Raw genomic sequence first — 16,634 nt, 5'->3', positions numbered from 1 at the left:
GCCCCAGATCATTATTCCTATTCCACCAGACTTTACCAAACTTTACAATATGCATTGGGGCAGGTAACTTTCTCCTGGCACCCGTCAAACCCAGATTCGTCCGTCAGACTGCCAGAAGGTGAAGCGAGATTCATCACAACAGAGAACGCGTTTCCACTGCTCCACAGTCCAATGGCGGCAAGCTTTACACCACTCCAGCCAACGCTTGGCATTGCGCATGGTGATCTAAGGCTTGTGTGCATCTACTCAGCCATGGAAACCCATTTCATGAAGCTCCCAACGAACAGTTATTGTGCTGACGTTGCTTCCAGAGGCACTTTGGAACTCAGAAGTGAGTGTTGCAAACGAGGACAGATGATTTTTACGTGCTGTGCCACTTCGCAGCTGAGCCGTTGTTGCTCCTTGACGTTTCCACTTCACAACAACAGCACTTACAGAACGGACTTGTTGGAAAGGTGGCATCCTATGATGGTGCCACGTTGAAAGTCACTGAGCTCTTCAGTAAAATATCTTTTAAAATGTACCCCAATATATATTTTAGGTATGTGATTGATGCTCTTTTGTTTGTGCAAAACAATAGCCATTTTTAAGGAAAATATATGCATCACTTTAATAGTAAATATCCTATTCGTTATATAGTGATTTCGGGAGGTATTCAGACACCTTGACTTTTTCCACATTTTGTTATGTTACAACCTTATTCTAAAATGGATTAAATCCCCCCCTCCAAATCTACACACAATACCACATAATGACAAAGCAAAAACATTTTTTATTTTGGGAAATGTCTTAAAAATGTTCGACTGAAATATCACATTTACATACATATTCAGACCCTTTACTCAGTACTTTGTTGAAGCACCTTTGGCAGTGATGACAGCTGGAGTCTTCTTGGGTATGATGCTACAATCTTGGCATACCTGTATTTGGGGAGTTTCTCCCATTCTTCTCTGAAAATCCTCTCAAACTCTGTCAAGTTGGATGGGGAGCTTCGCTGCACAGCTATTTTCAGGTCTCTCCAGAGATGTTCGATCGGGTTCAAGTCCGGGCTCTGGCTGGGCCACTCAAGGACATTCAGAGACTTGTCCCGAAGCCACTCCTGTGTTGTCTTGGCTGTGTGCTTAGGGTCATTGTCCTGTTGGAAGGTGGACCTTGGCCCCAGTCTGAGGCCCTGAGGGCTCTGGAGCAGGTTTTCATCAAAGATCTCTGTGTACTTTTCTCTGTTCATCTTTCCCTCAAACCTGACTAGTCTCCCAGTCCTTGCCGCTGAAAAACATCCCACAGCATGATGTTGCCACCACCATGCTTCACCGTAGGGAGGTGCCAGGTTTCCTCCAGATGTGACACCTGGCGTCAGGCCAAAGAGTTCAATCTTGGTTTCATCAGACCAGAGAATCTTGTTTTCTTGTTTCTCATGTTCTAAAAGTGTTTAGGTGCCTTTTGGCAAATTCCAAGCTGGCTGTCATGTGCCTTTAACTGAGGAGTGGCTTCCCTCTGGCCACTCTACCATAAAGGCCTGATTGGTGAAATGCTGCAGAGATGGGAGAAACTTCCCAAAGGACAACCATCTCCACAGAGGAACTCTGGAACTCATTCAGAATGACCATCGGGTTCTCCCTGACCAAGGCCCTTCTCCCCCAATTGCTCAGTTTGATGGTTTGGCGGTCTTCGTGGTTCCAAACTTCTTCCATTTAAGAATGATGGAGGCCACTGTGTTCTTGGGGGCCTTCAATGCTGCAGAAATGTTTTGGTACCCTTCCCCAGATCTGTGCCCTGACACAATCCTGTCTCGGGGGCTCTATGGACAATTCCTTTGACCTCATGGCTTGGCTTTTGCTTTGACATGCACTGTCAACTCTGGGACATTATATAGACAGGTGGGTGCCTTTACAAATCATGTCCAATCAATTGAATTGATTGGTGGACTCATCTCAAGGATGATCAATGGAAACAGGATGCACCTGATCTCAATTGCAAGTCTCATAGCAAAAGGTCTGAATACTCGGGTATTTCTGTTTTATTTTAATGCATTTGTTACAATTTCTTAACCTGTTTTTGCTTTGGCATTATAGGTTATTGTGCGTAGATTGATGAGAAAAAACTCCCAATTTAATAGATTTTAGAATAAGTCTGTAATGTAACAAAATGTTGAAAAAGTAAAGAAGTCTGAATACTTTCCTAATGCAATGTAATTATTTTGGGCTGATTTTGTGGTATGGGCCTATCGTTTTAAGATTTTACATTGAAATATGATGTTTAGACCAATAGAATTATAAACTTTCCACAGGGATATCAGAACATTTAACTTGGCATGCTTTTTATTATTGAGGAGAACTTATTGAAGCAAGAACGATCCGTTCAGTTCACCAGAGTGTTGAGTAATCGATGGACCGTAATAATAAAACTGTCTTTTTTCTTAAGAAACAGTGTGAGACAACACTTGGCTTGGCTCCTGTGTTGAAGAAGTTGCCAAGAAGTGTCCAAAAAACACCCCATGTAATAGAGACATTAGGTGGAAACAGATTGTGTAAATGTGGTCAAATCTGCCTCTAATGGAGCCACTGAACTGGTCTAGGAATATATGCTATCTTGATTGTAGTGTGGGACACATTCACCATTGTAATCCCAGCGTCTAAGTAATATCTGCTCTTCACTCCTTTAGGAATTCTGCTCCTGCTGTTGTGCGTGGTTTCTTTTGAGGTACCCAATGCCAAGACGAGACCAATCGACTTTGTGTGCAACGCACATGCCAGGAGACACATGGACAACGTGAAGGACCTGGAGGTTGCCATGGTGAGAGACAGAAACTTGGCAATCACACAGAAACCACACATTGTGTCTATCTTATCTGTTTTATGTACACTGAACAAAAATATAAATGCAACATGCAACAATTTCAAAGATTTGACTGAATTACAGTTGATATTTAAATGAATGAATTTGGTCCTTATGTATGGATTTCACCTTACTGGGAATACAGATATGCATCTGTTGGTCACAGATACTTCACCCTGAAGAAGGCACAGTGATGTCGAAACGTTGGTGTTTATTTATCTGATAAATTACTGGGAGGTTATACATATGGAGTGTTCGACTCTCTTTGTTTTAATAGGTCACAGATACATTACCTTAAAAAAAATGGGCCTTACAATGGGCCTCAGGATCTCGTCACAGTATTTTTGTCCATTCAAATTGACATCGATAAAATGCAATTGTGTTCGTTGTCCATAGCTTATGCCTGCCCAACCATAACCCCACGTCCACCATGGGACACTCTGTTCACAGCGTTGACATCAGCAAACCACAAGCCCACACGACACCATACACATGGTCTGTAGTTGTGAGTCCGGTTGGACTTACTGTCAAAAAACGTTGGAGGCGGCTTATGGTAGAGAAATTAACATTAAATTATCTGTCAATAGCTCTGGTGGACATTCTTGCAGTCAGCATTCCAATTGCATGCTCCCTAAAAAATTGAGACATCTGTGGCCTTGTGTTGTGTGACAAAACTGCACATTTCAGTGACCTTTTATTGTCCCCAGTACAAGGTGCACCTGCATAATGATCATGCTGTTTAATCAGCTTCTTGATATGCCACACCTGTCAGGTGGGTGTATTATCTTGGTGGAGAAATGCTCACTCAAAAATGCTCACTCAAATTTGAAACAAGCTTTTTGTGAGTATGGAAGATTTCTGGGATCTCTTATTTCAGCTCATGAAACATAGAACCAACACTTTACTTCACATTATATTTTTGTAAATATGTTTCTTTAATCCATCCAGGTTGACTGTAGTGGTTCAGACCAACTCCCCTCCTCCCTTCAGATACCCTGTGTCAGGATTCTAAAGGCATCCTGGGATCACAAATCTGTAAGCGTTTCTCTCTATAACACTTACATCTACAGTATAACGCTCTATAACACATAAAGTCAAAGTTGCAATTTGATTGTGTGTTTCTCTGTCTGTGTGTGTGTGTATATGTGTGTCCTTAGCTACAGCAGAAGCGTGCTGAGGTGAGAGGGGCTCTGGGAGTGTTGTTGGACGGTGTAGGGAGAGTGAGGAAAGAGACCAAACTCAGCTGTCAGTCATCTTTGCTGGAGAGACTTGAGCATGGAATCACAAACTACCTGCACATAGTCACCAAACTGGACATCAAGGTGAGATGACACACGCACGCACACACCCACTTTAATTCTTTCCAGCCCTCTCTTTCTCTCTTCCTCTCTCCCCTCACAAACACTTGACTGTGTGTCTGTTGGTCCACAGGGTGACTTGACAGATCCAGACCCAGGCTGTCCCAGCCAGCAGAGCCGGAGTCTGACCCAGGTGCTGCAGCTGTACGGCAGGCTGCTCCGGGGGAAGCTGGAGTGGCTCTCACTGGACCTCAGAGACAGCTGTCTGGACCAGAGATGATAACCTGGGATTTCTTCTATCCCTCTCCAGTATTATCAACGCTGAACTGGATGAGGTAGAATTCCCTAGTAGAGGCTGTCTGTACTACATGGCAGTGTTTTGCTGCCACCTGTATTTATTAATGGAGTTACATTACCCTCTTCTGGTCATATACAGTATGACATGGTGTTGTACCTGTTGAGGGGTAGTTGGGATCTGAGAAGGCTACAAATGGCTACTATCAAAAGCAGGCACTATCAGAGAGAGCAAGACCAAGACCAAAGAGACTGGACCTATGCTCTTATTAGATAAGACAATTCTAAAGACTTTTGCCCTGACTTTAAAGTGCCTCTGTGCCAAATTGGAAGAAGACTATCAACAGTATTTTCAAATGGGAATATCAAGAGTAAAGGTAGCCTAACATGCATGGATTTTCCCAGCCATGTCAGGAGGGAAAGAAACATCCATGGTGGATGTATAGTTGGTTAAAATGGATTACTGCACTGGTTGGAAGAATGGAAGAAGAATATAAATCAAAGGCATACTTTTGAAAAATGACTATTTTGGAAAAAGTTGAGCCAGATGACAATGAAAATGTCAAGAGGGAGAAAGAGTTTGTTGAATTCTATATGTAGCCACTCTGTGTATATGATTGATATTAAAGTGTCCCTGTCAAAGAAAAACATTTTGGACTATGTCATATCATTGCTTTAAATTACCTGAACGGCACCAGAACATCAAGATTAAATGTATTTTGAATCTTGTTCCAGTAATAAGGTGCATTAAAACTAAAAAGCAGATTTACCTAGCTCGTGGAGACCCGAGGAACCTCAGGAGTTAACCAATCCTGTGAACGGGTTAGGCAACTCAGGTGTCTATAGGTCAACAGCAAGGTTAGGCAACTCAGGTGTCTATGCTTCAACAGCAAGGTTAGGCAACTCAGGTGTCTACACTTCAACAGCAAGGTTAGGCAAGACAGAAGTTTATGAAGTAGGCCCTTGTAAACAAAAAGGGAGCAATGTAGAAATCTACAGGTCTACAAAGTCCAGACAACCTTTAGATACAGGATGCAGTGATGACTATCAAAACTGTTACAGGTAACAAAACAAAGAGCACTATGGTAAATGGCATCTAAAGGTTTAAGAGTAGTAACAGCTGCACTTTGATAAATAATATCGCCATAATCAAGAACAGAAAAATTATGACTGAATAATCTGCTTCCTACTGCTTAGTCAGGCATGATCTGTTTCTATAGAAAAAGATCACTTTAAATCTTAGCTTCCTAACCAGCTCAACAAATCAAATCACATTTTATTTGTCACATGCGCCAACTACAACAGGTGTAGACCTTACAGTGAAATGCTTACTTACAAGCCCTTAACCAACAATGCAGTTAAGAAAAATACCTAAAAAAGTAAGAAATAAAAGTAACAAGTAATTAAAATAACAATAGCGAGGCCATATACAGGTAGTACCGGTAGAGAGTGAATGTGTGGGGCACCAGTTAGTCGAGGTAATTGAGGTAATATGTACATGTAGGTAGAGTTACTAAAGTGACTATGCATAGATAACAGAGAGTAGCAGAAGCGTTAAAGATGGGGGGGAGGGGGGGGGGCAATACATATAGTCTGGGTAGCCATTTGATTAGATGTTCAGCAGTCTTATGGCTTGGGGGTAAAAGCTGTTTAAAAGCCTCTTGGACCTAGACTTGGCGCTCCGGTACCGCTTCCCGTGCGGTTGCAGAGTGAACAGTCTATGACTAGGATGGCTGTAGTCTTTGACAATTTATAGGGCCTTCCTCTTGACACCTCCTGGTATAGAGGTCCTGGATGGCAGGAAGCTTGGCCCCAGTGTGATGTACTGGGCCGTACGCACTACTCTCTGTAGTGCATTGCGGTCGGAAGCCGAGCAGTTGCCATACCAGGCAGTGATGCAACCCGTCAGGATGCTCTCAATGGTGCAGCTGTAGATCCTTTTGAAGATCTGAGGACCCATGCCAAATCTTTTCTCCTGAGGGGGAGACTGAAACCTCGAGACTTCCTTAGATATCGTGCACAAGCTGTTGTCTACAAATATAGGTAGACCGCCACCCCGTCTTACCAGAAGCTGCTGTTCTGTCCTGCCGACGCAGTGTATAACCCTCCAGCTGTATGTTCTTCATTTCGTTGTTCAGCCACGACTTGGTGAAACATAAGATATCACAGTTTTTAATGTCCCGTTGGTAGGATATCTATCTATGTTTTTTAAACGTCAAATGCATACCAATCCATGTGCGTAAGAATTTATATATGGGAACATGTTTGATTGGAGCACCATCTAATGAGAGACGTGTAGTTCATCTGAAACATTCTTATGAGAGTTTAAAAACAACATGTATTTCATTTAGCCTGTATTAAGCACACATTTTAAATCAGCAAGGGATTCCTGCATAGCTATCAAATCTAACTGTAGTTCTAACACAGCCAGATCAACAGTCAGGTTAATAGCATACAGTTGAAGTCAGAGGTTTACATACACTTAGGTTGGAGTCATTAAAACTCGTTTTTCAACCACTCTACACATTTCTTGATAACAAACTATAGTTCTGGCAAGTTGGTTAGGACATCTACTTTGTGCATGACACAAGTCATTTTTCCAACAATTGTTTATACAGATTATTTCACTGTATCACAATTCCAGTGCGTCAGAAGTTTACATACACTACGTTGACTGTGCCTAAAACAGCTTGGAAAATTCCAGAAAATGATGTCATGGCTTTAGAAGCTTCTTAACATCATTTGAGGCAATTGGTGGTTGTTCCTGTTGATGTATTTCAAGGCCTACCTTCAAACTCAGTGCCTCTTGGCTTGACTTAATGGGAAAATCTAAATAAATCAGCCAAGACCTCAGAAAAAAATGGTAGACCTCCACAAGTCTGGTTCTTCCTTGGGAGCAATTTCTAAACGCCTGAAGGTACCACGTTCATCTATATGCAAGTATAAACACCATGGGACCACGCAGCCGTCTTACCGCTCAGGAAGGAGACACTTCTGTTTCCTAGAGATTAACGTACTTTGGTGCGAAAGCGCAAATCAATCCCAGAACAACAGCAAAGGACCTTGTGAAGATGTTGGAGGAAACGGGAACAAAAGTATCTATTTCCACAGTTAAACAAGTCCTATATCGACATAACCTGAAAGGCCGCTCAGCAAGAAACGAGACACTACTCCAAACCGCCATAAAAAAGCCAGACTACGGTTTGCAACTGCACATGGCGACAAAGATCATACGCTTTGGAGAAATGTCCACTGGTCTGATGAAACAAAAAAAGAACTGTTTGGCCATAATGAGGAAAAAGGGGGAGGCTTGCAAGCCTAAGAACAACAGCATCATGGCAGCATCATGTTGTGGGGGTGTTTTGCTACAGGAGGGGCTGGTGCACTTCACAAAATAGAGGGCATCACGAGGAGAGAAAATTATGTGGATATATTGAAGCAACATCTCAAGACATCAGTCAAGAAGTTAAAGCTTGGTCAAAAATGGGTCATCCAAATGGACAATGACCCCAAGCATAACTTCCAAAGTTGTGGCAAAATGGCTTAAGGACAACAAAGCCAAGGTATTGGAGTGGCCATCACAAAGCCCTGACCTCAATCCTATAGAAAAATTTGTGGGCAGAACTGAAAAAGCATGTGCGAGCAAGGAGGCCAACAAACCTGACTCAGTTACACCAGCTCTTCCAGGAGGAATGGACCAAAATTCACCCAACTTATTGTGGGAAGCTTGTGGAAGGCTACCCGAAACGTTTGACCCAAGATAAACAATTTAAAGGCAATGCTACCAAATACTAATTGAGTGTATGTAAACTTCTGACCCACTGGGAATGTGATGAAAGAAATAAAAGCTGAAATAAATCATTCTCTCTACTATTATTCTGACATTTCACATTCTTAAAATAAAGTGGTGATCCTAACTGACCTAAGACAGGGATTTTTACTAGGATTAAATGTCAAGAATTGTTCAAATCTGAGTTTAAATGTATTTGGCTCAGGTGTATGTAAACTTCAGACTTCAATTGTACATAATAGTATCATCCGCATATAGATGAAGTTTTTAATTTTTAACAGACTGACCAATAGTGTTTATTTAAATAGTGAAGAGAACAGGTCCCAAAATTGACCCCGGTTGTACACATTTATGTACATCAAGAAATGCAGACTTAACCCCATCAATCACGATGGTCAGAGTTCGGTCACTAAGAAAATCATTAAACCATGAACAGGTGTCAAAGCTCAGGCTTATCAAGGACAATTTATTCAATAAAATAGCATGATCAACAGTTTTAAAAGCTTTTGACAGGTCCATTTCATTTGTGTATTTAAATGATTGCCTAGATAATTAACAACTAATGTGGTTGCTGTAATAGTGCTATGCCCAGGCCTAAACCCTAATGGTTAACATTCAAAAGACATTTCTCAGATTAAAAAAAGAGCAAAGTTGTACATTTACTAGGGTTATTAAGCCAACATTGATGGGCGTTCCACACTTAAGCAGACCGGGATCCAATTGGTCAGCCCCTTTGGATTTCTTGTTGTCTATTGCTAGCAAAGCATTCAAGACTTATTTTTCTGTAAATAGCCTGAAAGAAAAGTTTTGACTATCAATTGTCTGATCATTTAGCATCCAACCCAATATCATTGTGAATTGTGTTAGAAGTTATTTCAAAGAGAAAGCCAGTTGAAATAAAATGGTGATTGGCAGGGAGGAGGAAGTAGAACCCTTAAGGGATTTGACAGTTTTCCAGAATTTAGCGGGGTTCCCATTACAATCCAAAATAGCGGTTACATACAAACTTCTGATTTGTCTTACACAACGATTCCTCGTTTGCTTAAAAGCTTGACTGTCCGGGCCTAAGCCTGTGTTCCTGGCCTTGACCCAAAGATCATATATTTTATGAATGACTTCTGATAATTTCAGGCATACGATCTAACTGTAACCCATATTTATTATCCACAATAGTATTGAAGACATCTGAAAAAAGCCTCAATGCTAATATCAGGTTTAGGGATAGTTTAAAAACAATCAAGGTCAGTAAAATAAAGATCATGTAAAAAAAAGCCTGTTCACTGACGTTTTTAAAGTTTATTTTAGTGTTGACACAGGCTTACATTTTTTGTATTCTCACATCTAACACAAACTGGGCAATGGTCACTAATATATTGGGTGGAGACACCAATAGAAACATATTTCTCTGGTGTATTCACTAGAATAAGATCAATGAGTCAACTTTGAAGGGTCTTTACACATCTTTTAGATTGTTTGAAGCCTACATTTCCCAATCATAATTTAGGTCACCCAGGATAATAACTTCTGATTTAGTAAGAGAAGACAACTAGTTAACTCCTCAAATGCACGAAGATTAGCCAAAAGTTATGGATACATTTTCCACAGATAAAGGCTTAAAGATTGTGAACTATTTTTTGACAAGGGACATGGATTTTAGTACTGACAGATTTTTTTAAAAAAAAAAAAAAAAAAAAAAAAAGGCCACTCCACCACCTCTACCCTGAACACATACCCTTCAATATTGTCCAAAATGTTAGAGATCCAAATTTCAGTCAATACCAGAATGTACAAATTTATTTGTATAGCCCAGATCTTTATGTAATTCAATTTAGGAAATAAGCTACTAATGTTCAGATGCAGCAACCCAAGTGCTTTAAGATTTCTTGCCTTTTTCTGCAGTCAAATGTCCTAGTGGCCTCATGAGTGGAACGTTATTAATGGCTGGGTTTCCCTTTGTAGTCTGTAATAGTTTGCAAGCCCCGTCACATCCGACGAGTGTCAGAGCCAGTGTAGTAGGATTCAGGTTGTATACTCATTGCCATTGGATGAATCCCAGAACATATTCCAGTCCTGTAGCGTGGCATCCGCATCTGACCACTTCCGTATTGAGCAAGTCACTGGTAATTGCTGCTTTAGTTTTAGCTTGTAAGCAGGAATCAGGAGGATATAATTATGCTCAGATTTGGCAAATGTAGGGCAAGGGAAAGCTTTGCAAGCATCTGTGTGTGGAGTAAAGGTGGTCAAGTTTTCTACTCTGGTTGCACATGTGACATGCTGGTAGAAATGAGGTCAAACATATTTAAGTTTGCCTGCATTAAAGTCCCTGGACACTAGGAGTGCCAACTCTCAATGAGGATTTTCTTGTTTGCTTACGGCCTTATACAGCTTGTTGAGTGTGGACTTAGTGCCAGCATCGCTTTGTGGTTGTAAATAGACTGCTATGGAAAATATAGATGAGAACTCTTGGTAGATCGTGTGGTCTACAGCTTATCATGAGGTACTCTACCTCGGGTGAGCAATACCTCGAGACTTCCTTAATAAATGAGACATCGCGCACCAGCTGTTGACAAAAGACACTCCACCACCCCTTGTCTTACCAGATGTGGATGTTCCGTCCTCCCGATGCACGGAAAACCCAGCCAACTATATATTAGTGTCGTCGTTCAGCCACGACTCTGAAACATAAGATCGTTTTTAATTAATGTCCCGTTTGTAGGATAGTATCAAATGGAGATCCAGTTTATTTTCCAGTGATTGCACGCTGGCCAATAGAATAGACGGTAGAGGCGGGTTACACACTTGCCGACAAATTCTCACAAGGCATTTTGATCTCCGACCGCTAGAGTTCCATCTTTTCTTCACGCGACTGACAAGGATTTGGGCCTGGTCTGAGATGCAGTATATCCTTTGCGTTGCATTCAAAGAAAAACATCTGTCTAGTTCGAGGTGAAGTCGCTGTTCTGATAACCAGAAGCCATTTTTCGGTCATAGAGACGTTAGCAACAACTACAAAATAAATTAAACAATGCGAAAAACAAAATAGCACAACAAAAGGTGGTTTGAAATAGCCGATTCCAGTGGACGCAAAATATCCCCATCACAAAAATCCACCACTATATTTTACGGTAGGTATGGGGGTTCTTTTCTGCTCATGCATCCTTATTTCAACGCCAAACCCACCACTGGTGTGCATATAATTTGACTATAGCGTGGGTTTCAAGCCAAGTGCCATTTATCAAACGGCAGTTTAAATTAGTTGGATGACATGAAAATAGAGCTCTTTGGCCACACACACACACACACACACACACACACGTGGAAGCTGGGCATCGAAATAAGGATGCACAAGCATCGCTGCTGAACCCCTGATAATAATAAAACACCAACAAATACAAATTGGATTTCACTCAGCGGCGCTGCTTGAACCCCTAATAGGTCATTCATTCCAGAATTTATTATTTTACATCACTTTTATTACAATTTTGATCACAGTACATATGGTGCAACAGAAACATGTAGCTTCTGATGTCTGTTTCAGCTTTTTAAACAATCCTGTAAGTGACACTGTAGTAAAGTCAGATCAGGATGGTCTCCTGGAAAACAAATATGATTCTAAGAGAGTCCTAAATGACATCTTATACAGTGCACTTCTTTTGATCAGGGCCCATAAGCACTACAACAAGGGAATAGGGTGCCATTTGGGACAAAGACAAGATCAGCATTCTGATTCCCAGACTTTCTAGGCCAGTTTGAGCAGCTCTGTAACCATGACACCCACCCCATCAAACACCTCGTGTATTGGAGCGTTACACATGAAGGCAGAGGTGGTGACCAGCTTGTTCTTTACGTCGACGTGCACCTCCCCCACATTCTTATTCACGTGTTTACAGCCCAGCTCAGTCATGGTGGTTGCCGTCTGGGCATAGGGCCATCTAGTGGTGGGAGGGAGAAGAGCAGCAGGGGCTAAAAACACATACCTCTTACATTCCAACAGAGACATACTGTACACACGCACACACACACACAGTAACCCACCTCTCACACTCGCTGTCCTGTCCCACAGTGATCTCACATCCCGGCAGGGCCCTAGCAGCTAGGACAGGGGAGATGCAGCACATAGCCAGGGGCTTGCCTACTCCGTGGAACCCCTTAATCAGCTTCTCTACCTGGGGCTGAACTGTGTACTCCTTCCCCTTCACAGCCCAGTCAGACAGGTTCTTGGCCACACCAAAACCACCTACAGGACACAACAGTTGGGTTGAGCACAATAGAGAGCAGTGGAAACCAGCTCTGGTCCTGGAAAGGTAAAGGGTGAGTAAGGGTTGTATGCTGATGATAATGGAAGAATGATAGTGCCGGAGGTATATAATGGAGTGATAGTGATTGAGGTACATAATGATGAAGGTATAAATTAAGGAGTAATGCTTACCTGGGATGACGAGGGCGTCGAAAGCGGTAATGTCCAGTTTGGTAAGGTCTGACACATCACCGCGGGCGATACGAGCGCTCTCCTGCAGGACGTTGCGTTTCTCCGCCGTGGGTTTCCCCTCGCAGTGGTTCACCACATGCATCTGATCCACGTCAGGGGCAAACATCTGGACCTGAGGTGATGAGGGTTTAGACTGTCAATACTGTACATCTACAGTACAGGCAAGAACGAGTGTCATAGTAGTGTCCATGCTAATGAGATTGGATCCTGCATTCCCAACGACAAGCACTCAGGGGGAGACTACGATTAGAAGTACAGCAGTAAAAGGAGCAGTCAGAGGCATATTGATTGACAACATGCACGTCAATGCCAACTCTGCACCACTTTCTAGACTAGAGGATGTCCGAAGTTGTCACAGGAATCTAACTATAGATTGGACATCTACAGTCAGAAGGTTAGCATGAGAAGCTTGAGTTTGAACTACCCATAGAAACGTTAAAGAGTCCTTACCTTAGCTCCAGCCCTGCTGAGGTGGACCAGCACAGCAGACGCCTCGTGGATCTCTGTCCCATCGTAGACCCCACACCCTGACAGAACTATGGCTATGCACTTGACCATGACTCCTGCAACTGACAGACAAGAATTACAGTATGGAGACAGTGATGCACAACAAGCAGTTTAATCTAACTGAATTCTAGATTGTACCCGTCACAAAACACCTATCGTTTTCTCATCAATACACATCACATGGCATGTCAGGTAGTGTGTCAGGTAAGGTACACAAGTGTCCCCAAATGGCACCCTATTCCCAATATAGTGCACTGCTTTTGACCAAAGCCCTGGTTTAACAGAGTGCACTACATAGGAAATCGGGTGCAATTTGGGACAACGAAGACCGGTGAGCATGACGTGAGAATGACTTCCCAGCAGCAGAATCTAACATTTAAAGGCCTGAGGCCTCATTTATCGACAGAGAGTAAATTGCTTACTAAATTCTGGCATACGTGGAGATTCTAGGATTTGCATGCGCAACAAATTGGGATTTAGCAAACTGTCATACGCGATACACACACGTCCATATTGCGAGGCTACAACCCGCCTTAAATTCTCTCCAGTCACCTTTTATGGTAGCAAAAACACACTAATATTGCTGTATGATTTGGAGATGTTGGAACAGGGCCATGATCATTTCTAAAATAAAGCGCAATGGCATTATCCCATTTCTGTAGTGGTGTGGGCAGAATGCTTTAACCTATAGTGAGTGCCAAATGAGAAACACTGGCCTCCTGAGTATCACCACATCAGTCTCTAAAGGACTGTGTCCAGGCAACACACCAATGCCTCTAATCAACAACACCTGGTACAGGTAGAGAGCCAGGTGTGGAGGGAGGGTGGAAAAGTACAGAATCCCCAGAGATGATGTGATAAGCATCGGGTCACTGATCATTCTAAAGCACGGTTCAGATAACCTAATTCTCCTAACCTGCTGCATAAGTTAAGGATTACCTCAAATTTTCCGATATGACTCGAACATATCTAGTAACAACCAGGTCTGCCTTTAAAACAGTCTTGGTTTCCACTAATGCGATGTTGCTAACGCAGCACGCTAAAAGAAACGGAACCCCCTGAGCTGTGTTCGAATACTCATACCATTTGTGACGTGTTGAGTATATAGTATGCTTAGTCATAGTATGGCTATAGTTAGTATGCCAAAAGTTCCCGGATGTCGTACTAAATTCGCCAAAATATTAAGTATACATGCAGAGGACACTTTCAGTACTTTAGGGCCCGTAATGCAATTCTTAATTAGTAAATGGACGTGGCTTCACGTAGTTTTCAGATTTGAAGAAAATATGCAGCGGACGTATAAAGAGCGAATACAAATGTAGTGCTTTAACGAATGACAAATTTATGAAAATGTTGAGCAATGTCATAAAGTAAGGAATTTTACCTTACACGGTGTTGGCTGATAAGGACAGCATAGCTAACAAATTACTAACCACATAGCATAGCTTTACAATTGTACCGGTAATTTTATGTTGTTAGCTAGCCACCTAACGTTAGTTGGCTACTTATATATCAAACGTGCCAGTATATTAACTGTAGGCTAACTAACTACCCATCGTCTATTGACTCAGTCTTAGTTTAGCTAAATAGTGTAGTCGTCGTGCGTTCTCAATCGACATTCAGGGGCTTTCGTAAATTCGCCCTGGCTATCTAATGTTACTCCGATTTCAGAGCACACTCCTATAAACGCAGAATAATTACATTTACGAGCGCTCAACACCAGTTGAATATGGGCGGTGTCAGCAAACAAAACGTAATTAAATTGTTGCCAGCAACAGTTGCAGTCACCAACGGACATGAGAACTGCCTAAACAGCTCTGCTAGGGCGAGTAAAATAGTCTGTGGTCTCATGCGTGTTTGGAAGTAGCTAGCCAACGTTAGATTGGGTGCTTGACTCCGGTTATATACAAACACTCAAATCAACCCTACTCCTCGGCCGGAGCGTCCAGGGTGCGCCACCAGAGCTAAACGCTATGAATTTACAAACAGACAGGTAGACTGGCAAAGACCTAATTTAGTAAACTCAACTGAAAGGATACTGCTCGTTTATAGTATCCTAAAATGAACTGATACTACATACTTAAAGAGTATATACTATGTTAGTATGGGTATTCTAACAGCTCTGTTCTGAGTTTAAACCCGAGTGGCTGAATGCACCATCTGGGATTAGCATAGTGGTGGAAAATGGTGTTTCATAAGGAAAGTACGCATACCCACCCCCTCTGCATTAAATAAAGTTAATGAGAAAAATCGAAGCCTTTCGGTACGAGCCTGTCCACAAGGGATATTAATGTATTGACGGCGCCTTACAACGCGTTTGGATGATAAAAAAATTACACGACTCAATATCGCCTTCTGCCGGCCTTTGGGTTAAACGTTACGAAAACAAAGTTGCCACTGTTGTAGTCAGGTGTCGTAGCAAACGAGAATCATGAAATACATGCACCAGAAACAGACCACATAGCAGCAAGCTAGCCTAACTGCTAGCCAAGATAAGAATGTTCGTAACTTACTTGCCAAGTTAAATTAAAAAGGTTACACACCACGTTTTTTTTACTGCAGCAAAAATAATACCCGGAACACAGAAAGCGCACTGTTATTTTGGTAAAAAGTAGCCTATCCGTCTCGTCGCAATTATTTAGCTAATTAACATGTGGCATTTGACTAACGTTACCTCAAACAGCAGAGATGAGTCTTAAAACTGCCTAAAACGGTATCGGTTGTTAGATGTTAACCAGTCATCACATATCCACAGCTATTGTGTTACATTAAACTCTAAATACAACATTAATGCTAAACTGTTTACTTAGGCTACATAAATGCAGTATTGATCGACAACGTTATTCTCACCTTGTTCCAATAGTAGGTCTTCCTATTCACTCCGAACGCTACCGTGTTAATATCCTCCTTCTGTGGCCCCTCCCATGGAGGCGGGGACGGGAGACCAGTGAGCTCTTGAAGGCCGCATTGAGTGATGCTGGGAGGGGAAAGGGGAAACTTACTTGCCTTTACTGCCCTCTCTGTTTGCTCTTTTTCTGTCAGAATCAGACACTGGATGGATGGTGTCAGTGTGTCAATATTGATGAAGACACTGTATACTGAACAAAAATACAAACGTAATATGTAAAGTGTTGGTCCCATTTTTCATGAGCTGAAATAAAATATCCCAGAAATATTCCATATGCAACAAAAAGTTTATTTCTCTCAAATTGTGTGCAAAGATGTGTTTACATCCCTGTTAGTGAGCATTCATCCTTTGCCAAGATAATCCATCCACCTGACAGCTGTGGCATATCAAGAAGTTGATTAAACTGCATGATCATTACACAGGTGCATGTCTCACTCTGCAAATGTTATGCATACAATGTAGCAGGCCATTAAATTAGATGTTTCTGTTTCCTTGCTGTTGTTTGATTAAAGA

The 16,634-nt window shown here is 42.0% G+C and overlaps 2 protein-coding genes across 3 annotated transcripts in view; both read right to left on the bottom strand.

Moving 5' to 3' along the window:
- LOC112267238 (chloride channel protein 2) overlaps window positions 1-16,634 on the bottom strand; it is a 464,010-nt gene that overhangs the window by 335,706 nt on the left and 111,670 nt on the right. The gene's annotated exons all lie outside the window — the stretch shown is intronic.
- Window positions 11,633-16,203, bottom strand: LOC112267240 (glutamine amidotransferase-like class 1 domain-containing protein 3A, mitochondrial). Of its 2 annotated transcripts, none has more exons than XM_024445463.2 (5): window positions 16,064-16,203; window positions 13,157-13,275; window positions 12,647-12,818; window positions 12,253-12,454; window positions 11,633-12,149 (listed from the first exon to the last, which is right to left on the bottom strand). In XM_024445463.2, the coding sequence occupies exons 2-5, from the start codon at window positions 13,262-13,264 to the stop codon at window positions 11,957-11,959; spliced, it is 675 nt and encodes a 224-aa protein (XP_024301231.1). In that variant the 5' UTR covers window positions 13,265-13,275; window positions 16,064-16,203; the 3' UTR covers window positions 11,633-11,956. The 2 variants fall into 2 exon arrangements, with proteins under 2 accessions (XP_024301231.1, XP_024301232.1); XM_024445464.2 differs by having other exon boundaries at window positions 13,157-13,269; window positions 16,064-16,152.

Source organism: Oncorhynchus tshawytscha, linkage group LG14, assembly GCF_018296145.1.
Source record: "Oncorhynchus tshawytscha isolate Ot180627B linkage group LG14, Otsh_v2.0, whole genome shotgun sequence".
Taxonomy (NCBI): domain Eukaryota; kingdom Metazoa; phylum Chordata; class Actinopteri; order Salmoniformes; family Salmonidae; genus Oncorhynchus; species Oncorhynchus tshawytscha.
Note: the sequence above shows the minus strand (reverse complement) of the source record. Positions and strands in the feature narration are given on the sequence as shown.